This window comes from Psammomys obesus, unplaced genomic scaffold, assembly GCF_907164565.1.
Source record: "Psammomys obesus unplaced genomic scaffold, mPsaObe1.curated_primary_1811, whole genome shotgun sequence".
In the NCBI taxonomy this organism is placed as follows: domain Eukaryota; kingdom Metazoa; phylum Chordata; class Mammalia; order Rodentia; family Muridae; genus Psammomys; species Psammomys obesus.
The window spans coordinates 8,686,004-8,697,262 of record NW_026591598.1 but is presented as its reverse complement, the minus strand read 5'-3'; the positions used below and the strand labels follow the sequence as shown (position 1 = coordinate 8,697,262).

At 59.0% G+C, this 11,259-nt stretch overlaps 1 protein-coding gene across 1 annotated transcript in view; it reads right to left on the bottom strand.

The window, feature by feature from the left end:
• Nucleotides 1-11,259, bottom strand: part of Adgrb2 (adhesion G protein-coupled receptor B2) — a 60,817-nt gene that overhangs the window by 25,431 nt on the left and 24,127 nt on the right. Inside the window, 1 exon segment of the mRNA XM_055611357.1 lies at nt 4,139-4,961. Within this exon segment, the coding sequence (XP_055467332.1) occupies nt 4,139-4,946 (808 nt within the window). The 5' untranslated portion in view covers nt 4,947-4,961.

The following is an 11,259-nucleotide window of genomic DNA, read 5'->3' as shown; positions in this document are numbered from 1 at the left end:
AAGAAAGAAAGAAAGAAAGAAAGAAAGAAAGAAAGAAAGAAAGAAAGAAAGAAAGGGAGGAAAAGAAAGAAGGAAAGAGGAGACACATGCACACCTGGTCCCTCTCGTGCATGTGAGAGATGCTATATACCACCTAGGAATTTTGCCAGCAAGAAGGTCATCACCAGACACAAGCCCTTGGCCTTAGAATAGAATCATGAGCCAAAATAAACGTCTCTTCTTTAGAACATACCCAGTCCGTGGTATTGTGACGTTAGTAACAGGAAAGAAGCTTACTGTAGCCAGGTGCCAAACTGAGCTCTTACATCCCTCCAGGGTACAGCTCTCCTAGCCCCTCCTCACAGACAACAAAACAGCAGTAAAGTCACTTGTTCATGGTCACACGGCTCAGGACTGGGCGACCTTAGCCTGTGGCCTTGACTGTCACTGTATGCCAGTGGCCACTCTGTGACACGAGAGTACATAAATGTGCCTTGGTCTTCCCTGATCGCACTCAGAGCTGGCCTAAGGTTTGACGGGAGCTCCAGAGATAAAGACACAGTGATGCTGTATCTGAGCAACTGGCAGGCCATGGTGAAAGGCCTGAAAATTCTGGGTCAAGCTGACAGGACCCCAGGAGATGCTACACGGTAGGAGAGAGGGCCTGCCTACTTATCATGGAGCTTCAGGGAAGCAGGTGAGGCCCCATTTCTTGCTACCAGACCAGTTTAGCCAACACAGAAGACATGGGAGTGAGTGAAAAAAAACTTACTCTCAGGCCTGGGTAGGGCAGTCCTCCCTAGCAGCTACAGGGTGGAAACACACATGTGTATGAGGCTTAGCAGGATGGGAGAGTTCTTGTCCCCACGGGTAAAAGGCATCCCAGGGAGGGGAACAGCCCAAATAGAGGTAGGAAGGTAGAAAGCAGGGCCTCAAAGGACAACAATGAGGGGTCAGAGAATGGGCAGGAGAGAGATGGAGGGAGAGTTGTAAAAAAAAAAAAAAAAAAAAAAGACACTGTGCCCAGGAGAGAGTTCCAACCCCAGGGCTGAGGTGCTTGGGTAAAGCTGGAGGCCCTGGCACTGGGTTGGAAAGGAGATCTTGGGTCCCTGAGGCATTCTGGGAGAGATAGCAACTTGTCCAAGTGATTTGGTGGCAGGGGCAGGGTGGGGATCTGAAGCCACTCCTGCCTCCTGGGAATCCTCAGCCTCCCCTGGTAGCTATGCCTCAGAAATGGAGTGCAGATGAGGGGATGGTAGGAGGAGAACCTCTGGCCCTGGAGGGAAAGGGCCCCGAGGGGAAGAGAGTTTTGCAGCAGAGGAGGGAGGAAGTTGCAGGGGATGGCGGGGGGGCGGGGGGGGCTTCCCAGGTATCACCAGGCAAAAGTGCCCCCACCCCAGGCCTGGAGGAGTAGTGGGCGGGAGCCTGGCCCGTCCTCAGCAGCCGGGCCCGGCAGTGGGCACCGCTTCTCTGACTCACCTCCCAGCTCTGGCCTCAGCCCGCCTCTGTGCCAGTCTTCTAAGAGCTCCTTCCTGCCTGCCTTCTCTTTCTTCCTCTCCCCACACTTAACAGATTGCGGCAGCAAGATGGCACAAATTTATGGCTCAACTCACCAAAAATAACAAGAGATCTATCAAAGGCAGTTTGCGTGAAATTAACAGGAGCCTGTACCCTCTTGTCAAACGTACTCAGCTCTGAGGCCGGCCAAGGCACACTACTGCCCCTGGCCGCCTTATCAGCTCCTGTCACCCTGGGCCCATCCTGCTTTGTCTTTGACTCCTCTCAAGGATGTCCTGAAGAGGGTGAACCCAGCTCCCTTCCCTGTCCCAGTTCCTGGCAGAGGGTCCCTTCCTGTTCACCATCCCACAAACCTTGCTCTCTGCCTGGCAGCTCCCATGCCAGCCTATTCTACATCCTAGGGTGTGACATAGAGGATGATGTGGAGGAAACCCAAGGTCTTGGTGAGAAGAGCGGCGTGCTCTGGGCCCTGACAATGCTTCTGACCAGCAGACCCACCCTGACACATGAAATGAACTGAGTCATGTGCCCGCCTGTCTCTCACATCAGAAAGGTTGGGCAGGAGGGAGGAGGTGGCAGAGAGGAAGAGCCTTCTGCCTGCTTGGGGGAGAGGAAGGGGCTGTGCCAGCCAGCTGGGTACCAGTATGCTGGGCAAGTTCAGCTCACTTAGTCAGCTGATGCCACATGCCCCATGCCAGCTCCCCACAGGAGCCCTCCCTGCAGAACAACCACCTGAAGGGGTGCCAAATGGGGTAAGGGGCACAGCAGAGGTCAGGCCTGAAAACAGCCAGGCCCTCCAGCTCAGGCATCATTGCTTCAAGAGCCTCAAGAACAACCAGCCACCCGACTTCCATTGGTATCAGACTCCAGAGTCCTCCCAGAGGCTCTGAAATAGCGCCCTTCCGGTGACCAGCCCTCTCTGACTCTTGAAGATGCCCTAGCTACCAACTAGATCCCGCTTCCGGCTTCAACCAAGCCCAGCTGGCTGCTCCTGGCTCTGTGCTCCACATGGCACCCTGCCCAGCCAGTGCCCATCCAGGAGGGCAAAGCCTTGCTCCATCCACTCCAAACCACTGGGCCGGTGGACCACAGGGAAAGCCAGACAAAAGAACCCGCCCTTTGCTGAGCAGAATGGGGGAGGCCCTGCAGAGTGACAGCAGTGGTGACCACGCAGGAAGAGCCATAAACCTCCTGATATACGCCTGGCGCTCTCCGCTGATGTTCGACAAAGAAGCAAAATTCAATTTCTTCCTGCAGGCACTAAATCCCAGGCCAGCCTCCAGGGCCTGTAACCTGCCCACGGCCTGGCTGTCACACGGATGGCTTCATCGACCGCTGTTAGAGGCCAAGCTGGCCTAGGAGAGAGGCCACCGGGTGCTCAATGTGTCCGGGTGGGCACAATGCCAGGCGTTTCACGGGGAAGGCCAAGAAGGTCCCCCCTGGAAAGCATCGGAAGAAGCCATTGTTATAACCCCCCTTATAACTGATACAGGGGCACCTCCCAGTTTCCAAAAGAAACCAATGCCTTTGCCAACGATGCTAAAGGTCAAAGAGCGTGCCTAGCTCCTGGGCTCTAGTCTCCAAACAGGGATGAGGGAAGGTTCTGCCCTTCTGTAATCCCTCCAGTGTCCTCATGTGAGCCTCCTTTCCCTCTTGTAAATACTCAGTGAGACCTAAACGCATCTGTCATCCTCTCCAACATAGGCCAGCATTTGGGAGACAGAGTCCCAGAGAGGCACAGGGCCTCCCAATAACAGACCAGCTCCCAGACCTACCCTCTCTCCCATCTCCCTATCTTTGGTGCCTGTTCCCCGCTGGCCCCTAAGTCAGTCCTGGTTCAGCACTGGTCAGCAGGCATGGGGGGGGGGCAGCTGCCAGGGGCAGGGGACAGGGGGAGCTGGGGCTGGAAGCTGCAGGAAGCAGGTCAGTGGAAGGTGGCCATGGCTGCGAAGCTGGGTGGGTGTGGGAGCAGGCAGGCGCAAGGGACTTGAAGAGCTTCTGCCCAGTCAGCAAGAAGCACCAGCAGCTGGCAGCCTAGGTCCCAGAAGACATAGGCCCAGTGGGGGAGACAGACACCGGCAGCTAAGCCATCCCAGCCCCCCTGAGGCATCCTCAGGGCCCGGGCCTCTTCACCCAGCCACACTCTTCCTTACCTCCCTCTGCCCTGACCCTGGGGTACTGCCAAAGAAACACTGACCTGCGAGGGCAGGAAGACATCTCTTGCCCCAGCCTCCAGGCAAATCTGTCAACCCACAGTGCCAGGGTCTGCCTCAGCCGCTCCAACTTTGAGCTCCCTGCACTCTGCTTGCTCCATCTGCCTGGGATGCCCTCGCCACTCCTGAGGCCTGTCTCCTTCCCACCTGTTCTGCAGGTCTGTGCTCCTGTGCCCTCTCTTCAGGGAGCTCTACTGGCCAGCTAGTGGTCCCCTGCCAAAGCTCCATCGCTCCACATTCCCTCATCTGCATCCCACTCAGCTGAGATCTGATTCCGATGACCTTCCCATCTGGACAAGGCTGAGCACAGAGGTGACATCTTGTGAGTGACGCTGCAAGTGGCAGGGACCGGCCAGCCATGGACACCAGCAAGACACCGTCAGCCCCCTCCAAGCTGCGCCCGACCCGGGCCCCCCGCTCAGACTTACCATATCTCATCTCGGTGGTGAACAGGTCATTGCTGCTCCCCGAGTGCAAGTCAGCCTCAGCAGGAGGGGCTGGGCCCCCGGGCACCAGGGCATTGGACAAGGTGTGGGCTGCTGGAGGCCCAGGAGGCGTGGTGGTGGCAGGGCCGGCCCCAGCCTCCCCGGGGCAGCTGCACCCCGGCTGAGCAAAGCCACAGGCTCTGCCCGCAGCACGGCCACACTCCTCACTCCAGCGGCAGAGTACGCCGCAGGTGAACTGGCTGGAGTTGTTGTTGTTGATGAGCAAGACCTCCACGAAGCGGAAGGCTAGGGCCGCAGGCGCCAGCAGCCGTGGGGCCTCGGAGGGCTCAGCCGACAGGCACAGCTGCACAAAGTTCTTGTCGAAGTGCAGGAAGGTAAAGGGGCCCGAGCCGCCACACAGCTCCAGCCCCGCCGCCGCCGCTGCCGCCTCCTCCTCCTCCTCGGGCCGCCCCACCTCTGACTCTGCCTGGGCTGCGGCTTCCTCGGGACCGGGCCGCAGGCAGGTGAAGTTGACCAGGTAGTGGTCCAGGGGCAGCAGGCGGGGGGCGAAGTGTGTGCACACCTCGTCCTGTCGGTTGAAGCGCAGGTAGAGGGAGTACTTGGTGGGATCGGGGTTTTCCAGCGTCCAGGAGCAGCCCGAGGCGATGGTTGGAAAGAGGTCCTGCAGCGAGAAGGCCCCGTAGAGCACACCCGAGGCCAAGGCAGAACAGGCACTGGGGGCAGGGTCGAAGGCCGTGGCCAGGCGCAGGGACAGAATCACAGACAGTAAGAGGGGACAGGCTGGGGTCATCCTATGTCCCTTGCCCTGTGGGAAAGAACAGAAGTAAGCTGGGCCCCAGGTCAGTGGGCAAGTGCTCTGAGGCTCCAGTGGCCAGTGGAGAGCAGTGGGCCTGAGTTCCGACCGTGCTCTTTTAAGTCACTTGGGTATGTCTGTGTGACCTTAAACCAGGCAGGTGACCTCTCCGTGCCCTGCTTTTTCTTGGCTGTGCCTATCTCACGGTTTCCTACAAAATTACCCATCTCACCTAACTCGCAAGGGCAAAATGAGCTAGCCTAGGGAAAAGTTTCAGGAGGAAGCTTGGCTGCTTGCAGACCCTTAGAGGTCAGGGTCATTGTCCAGTTCCTCCCATTCAACACGCCACCCAGAGGTGTCTGGGCCTGACACACACATCCATTGCCATCCCCACGGCCCTTTATCCTCCAGAGCTACCGCTCTCGGTCACAGTGTGTCGTGAGATCGGCTGTGAGGAGTGCCGTGTGTGATCCAACAGTCAAAGCGGTGATGTTTGACAACCATTTGCTTTTTTATAAATCAGCGAGATTCAAGGTTATTCCCGGAACAGTGTTCTCACTCCCTCCCTCCACTGAGCAAGAGAGGAAGGGGTGGAGTCGCTGCCAGGTGCCAGGAACTGTGCCCAACCCAGCCGTGCCTGTGGAAGACAGGATATTGCCAGTGTGAATGCCATGGGTACCGCTGCTATGGGAATGAGGAGAGAGGCACCAGGATTCAGCCCAGCTCAGCCAGCCACTTGCTGGCTGGGCGAGCCTCATGAACCTTGATTTCCTAATCTACAAAATGGGCACAGTAATTCCCATCATAGGCCCCTCCTCTCCACAGAATTAGCTTCCAAGACCTGGCAAAGGGCCAGCCACCCTCGGTGTGCTCTCCCTGCGGCTGCTCTCAAGCCTCCCTCCCCTCAAAGGGCTAAGCTCGGCTGATCTCCCAGCGAGTATGAATGCACTCCAGGCAGGCAGAGGCCACATGGGTCCCAAGACCCACGCTGCAGGGCAGTCAGGTTAGAAAGCTGCGACCACCTTCTCCCCATCACACCTGAGGACAACCTCTGGCCTCTCCCACCCAGTCTCTACCCCACTGCCCCCCCCCCAAAAAAAAAAAAACCCAGCCCGGTGCAAATCTAGATGGGCTTCATTTCCAGCCCAATTCTAACACAACCACACAGCCTCCCTCCTCCCCGCCACCACTCAGCCCACAGAACGGCACGGACCCATATAAATCAGAGCTTCCGTGTTAGAGAAAATGTAAGGCCCCCTGCTGAAGATCATAGGAAAGCGGACTAGTTAGAGCTGGAATTCAGGACCTCAGCTCAGGCCCATGATCCACTTCCCCTCCCCTGCCCTGGCCCCAAGAGTTTCTTGTACCTTCCCTTAACTTGTTGCTCAGGATTCGGGCCTGGTAGACAAGTGATTCCTTCTGGGGACCACAGGACTGCTTATAGGTATAGCTAGGGTTTCCTAAGATACCGCTGCCTATTAGGGACAAATTCCCCCAGGACAGTTCTAAATAGTTCCAGGAGCAGGGGACAGGAATTGAACCCCAGTGCTCCCATCCAGCTGTGGCACTCACAGAGCTTTAAGTGTTATTTCTCCACATGGGGCGCCTCTGAGCCAGGCCCAAGCCCCAGGGACAGGCATGCACCTGTCCTACCCCAACCATCCTGGAAAGGAAGGAGACACCACCGCCTCCACCCCCACTCCCTGGCAGCGTCACCAGGCTCACTCACTGAAGAGGAGCTGCCCCAAAGACCAACACAAGCCAGAGCAGGCTCCTGTCTCTGCCCTACTCTGCCCTGCAAAGCTGAAAAAGGCACAGGAGCCCTGGCCTTCCCTCCCGAAATCATGCCTGTCCCGAACCACTACAGCAACCAGCGAAACCAGCAGATGATGACAAGTGACATCCAATCCCTCCCCCTGTCCCCCTCGCTGCCCCCAATTATTTTTAAGCAGGCTGCAAAATTCAGGCCATGGCTGCAGCTCAGCAGAGGGGAGGTGGGGGTCTCATTATAACTGGCCTCCCCTCCCCCACCTAGAGCGAGGCGGGGAACCTCTTCCTCGTGTATACCTCAACAGACCTGGGCCCAGAGACACACACATACGGGCCCAGAAGCACGAGTGCACAGATAGATGTGTGGACAAGCATTCACAGTGTCCTCCATGTGAGAAGGCGCACACCACGCACACAGAGTGGAGTCAGACCCCTGCGTACATACAGGGATGCCTCTGTCCCCACGAGTGGACGCGCACAGCTGCGTGGCCCTGCGGCTGTGTATATGACAGCTAAGTATTGGGTGGGATTGCCCACTGCCCCTTCCCTGTGGAAAAAAAAAAAAAACCCACTAAATCCAAACTGGTCCTTGCCGAGGTCTGGTTTCTCCAGACGGGAGCCACCTGTACACACTGGCCAGTTCCCGTGTCCACCTAGTCTCCTTCAGACACCGCAGGCCCACTCCAGGATTTTACCCTGCCCTTAGGGAATGGTCTTCATTGCTCCATAGCTCCTGCTTCCAAATGAGACTGAGGGTAAGGCGAGGCATTCATTCGCATTAAGGTAAAGACGAAGCTGAAGCCATGGCCTTATTCAAGGTCACAGCCATGGCCTTATTCAAGAGCTTCCTGAGGTGTGTGGGGGTGGCCTGCCCTCCTAGGGGCGTTGACCCAGGGCCCACACCCCGGAAAAAGACTTGGAAAGATCCTAGCCTCCAGGACATCCGAGTGATCGTCAGCCATGCGTACCCACCAGGGCCTCAGTTTCCCTCTCTGGGGAATAGAGTGTCATCACTCCCCTCAGAATGGCACCTGCCTTCTCCTTTAGCCTTCCAACACATAGCCTGACCCACCACAAACTTCTGAGCTCTGTCCCTGGTCTCTTAGAATCAGGCTGATACTCCTGTTTTCTGAGGTCCAGGCCCCTGCAGCAGGGAATGCTCTTTGGGTTAATCCAAGAGAGTGGTCTTGTCATTTCCCAGTCCAGGAAGACCACAGACCCTCCCAAGGTACAAGTGCTAGACAGTAGAAAGGCCAAGGTCAGCTCTAAGGCAGAACTTCCTGGGTCAGCAAAGGTTGATGGAGAGGGTCAAAAGGCTTCCGGGCTTTTCTGAACTGAGATGGGATAGGAGCTGCCTCGGGTAATCTGTCTCAGGGACGCGGTCCTCAGCTAACACTCGCCCTCAACTCCCAATACCCAAGAGTCCTCTCTGCCTAGGTTCAGGAGAGAACCAGGATCCTTGAAGAATCCACAGGCCTGCCCAGCTTGGGGCTTCCATTCTGCACCAAAGAAGGACCCCAAGGCTTTTTTTCTGGCAGCTGGAGGGAGTGGAGGATGAAGAGCAGAGGGGGTGGGGCTGTCCGGGGGGTCCCCGGGATCAGATCCACTCTTGTCTACTGGGGGACCAGCTGTGAGCTTGGACACTGGGAGAGGAGTCCTGGCCCTGAGCGGAGGAGGGGCGACTAGCGGAGGAGGGGGCGCGGCGACGCGCACATCCGTCGCGTTTATCCACCTGGCAGCTCCAATTCACGCGCCCGTCACTCAGCCTCAGCCTCATCGGTGCCTGCCGCGGGGCCTCCGGGTCTCCCCGCCCGTGCTCGGAGCCGGGGGCAGGGTGCTCGGACCCCTCTCCGAGAGCTCTGGCACCCAGGGAGGCGCACACCCTCCCTCCAGCCTCTCAGGCTAGGGGGCGGGACCGAAGGCGCAGGCGACCCGGGTGAGGCCTTCCCGGACCGGTGACAGGGAGGGTCGCTCCGGAGGCCGGCCGCACACACCGAGGGAGAGGCTGGCCGAGCGGACAGAGACGTGGGGCGGCCCCCGGGGATGGGGGCGCGCGGGTGGCAGGGGAGGGGGCGGTGACTCAGCCGCCCTCCGCCCGCCTCCCCGGAACTTTGCAGCAGCTGGAGCGGTTGCTACAGGAACCGAAAGCTTTTGTTCCCCGGTGTCAGGGCTGCCCCGGCGGGAGGGTAGCTGGGCGGCTGCCACTCCCCGCTGGAACCCAGGTCCGGCCACACCGCCAGAATATGAATAGCCGACTTGACCACCACGGACTCGTGTCTCTTTCCTCCTCCTCCTCCTCCTCGTCCTCCTCCTCCTTCTAGCCCTTCGCTGAAGCACTCACGCCAATGCTAGGCTTCTCCAAACTCCACGGCTCTCAGGCCAGGTTGCCCCTCGCTGACCTGCAAACGCTAAGTAACGTCGAAAGTTCCTGATGTCTTATCTCCGAGGGCTGGGAAGAGGGAAGGAGTGGCTGGTTTCCGTGTGGGCCACCTCTAACCGACTGCCTGCCTTTGGGCGCCTTGACTTCGCTCTCTTCCACTCCCCTAGCCTCCAGCCTTGAATCTAGACCTCAGAGCCCCTGGCTTGGCCTTCACTGCTGCCCCTATGGCTGGGAGGGTCTAGATGTAGCGGGAGCAGGGAGGAAGAGGAGGAAACTAACAGTCACAGGCTTCCTGGACCCTTTAGAGGCTGGGGGGGGGGCGCGCGAAGGTATCTTCTGTCTTTATTATTCTGAAGGTTAGCTAGCACGAAGGAAGAAGAACCCGTTTTATGCTCCTCCATGGGATTAGTCGTAGAGAGGGACCTGACCTTGGCTTTGAAGGGAAACCTTATGAGGCATCATCATTGGATTTTGATAGGTCTCAGACACTCCATAGAACAAATCTGGTTTCTTTCCCAACAACTGTAGGGAGCAGTGGTCACTGACCCATTTTACAGAGGGTCAACCGAGGCTCGGAAAGGTTAAGTAGCAGGGGCCAGATAACAGCTTTTGAACCCAGGTCACCTGATCAAAAGCTGACTCTCGGCTACTCACCTTCAGTAGCCGAGGACTGGGAGGGAGGGAGGGAGGGAGGGAAGAAGGGAGGGGAGCAGAGACCAACTAGAACCTCCCTTTGTGTTACAGAAATACCCACCATTGACACACACCCTCAGCGAGTCCTGCCCCTTTCTGAAGAGAGAGTGGGCAAGAGGACACGCGGGGACAGCGAGGAGGGAGGCAGAAAGCAAGAAGAGAGGAAGATCTTCCCTGTCAGTCTCGGTTCCTCATCTCCCCAAAACATCGCTGGGGTGTCCTTGCTGAGCCCCACTCTCTGGTGTCTGCTCTGTCCCCGGGTCAGGTGGATTTGTCCATAGCCTCCTCCATGCCCGCGCCAGAGAACCCACCTTTGCCCCTTTCTCGTGAAGAATGTGACGGGGTAGGCAGACACAAGATCCCTAGAGACACCTACTCAAGCCCAACAAGCAACCAGAGCATCCTGAAAAGCAGGTTCCGTCCAGCTGTGCCTGGTGCTCAAAGGGTCCCTGACTTGCTGCTGGGGTGACCAGCGATCCACACCATCCCTCTCCCTCCCCCGAGCACGCAGCCCGACCACCAGGAGTGTTAGGGCACCTGGCCTCGCCCACCAACCTCATCTCCCCAGGGACTCCCCAGCGTCAGTCCCGCAGACACCTAACCGGCTTGGGTTGCGGAAACCCGGGGCTGTCCGCGGAAAGAAGGGGCGGTGGGTCCCGGGCTGCGGGCAGGGGGCGCCAGAGGACACCAGCCAGGGGCCGGGCAGGCAGCTGGCAAGGCGGGCAGGCGGGCGGCATCTCTCGGTCCGAGCGCCCCTCCCCCCCGCGGGCAACAGACTGGTCGCCCGTTCTGCACTAGCCGTGGCGCGGAGCATTTCCCGCGGCTGTGCCCTCGGACCGGGCCGGCCGCAGGAGTGGCCGCCAACTTCACAGCCTACAGCCCCCCCGCCCCACCCCCCAAACCATGCCAGCCTCCAGGGTTGCAGGAGAGTGCGTCGGGTGCCAGGCTCTAGGACCGGTGGTGGGAGAAGAGGGATGGAGGGGGATGGGGGGGAGGTCCGGCCAAAGACCGACGCGGGATTCGGGTGCGGGTCCAATGGAGAGCTCGGCCTGGGGGACAGGGGTTTGGAGGGGCGAGGGGGACACGGCCCCAATTCCAGGCTGAGGGGGAGGGGACTCGCGGCAGAGATCGGAAAGGGGAAGGCGGGACTCCGGGCAGATATGGGGGAAGGGGCTCCCGGGGCAGGAATAGAGGGGACGCATGGTGGCCGTGCGGGCGCGGGGGAGGGCGGCCACAGACACGGTCGGGGACCGGAACGACTCGGGGCAGAGTGGCAGAGAGGGGTCCAGGAGGTCCGGCGGCCGGACTAGGGGGAGGTGGGGGGAGGGGGAAGCCGAGCTGCAGGTTGGAGAGGGGGGCTCGAACGAAGAGGAGCGGGGGGCGGGGGGGCGCACCGCCCGGATCTTGGCCGAGACAGGGCAAGACTCGCGACAGCGGCGTGGCAGTCTGGGTCAGGATGCTCAAAGG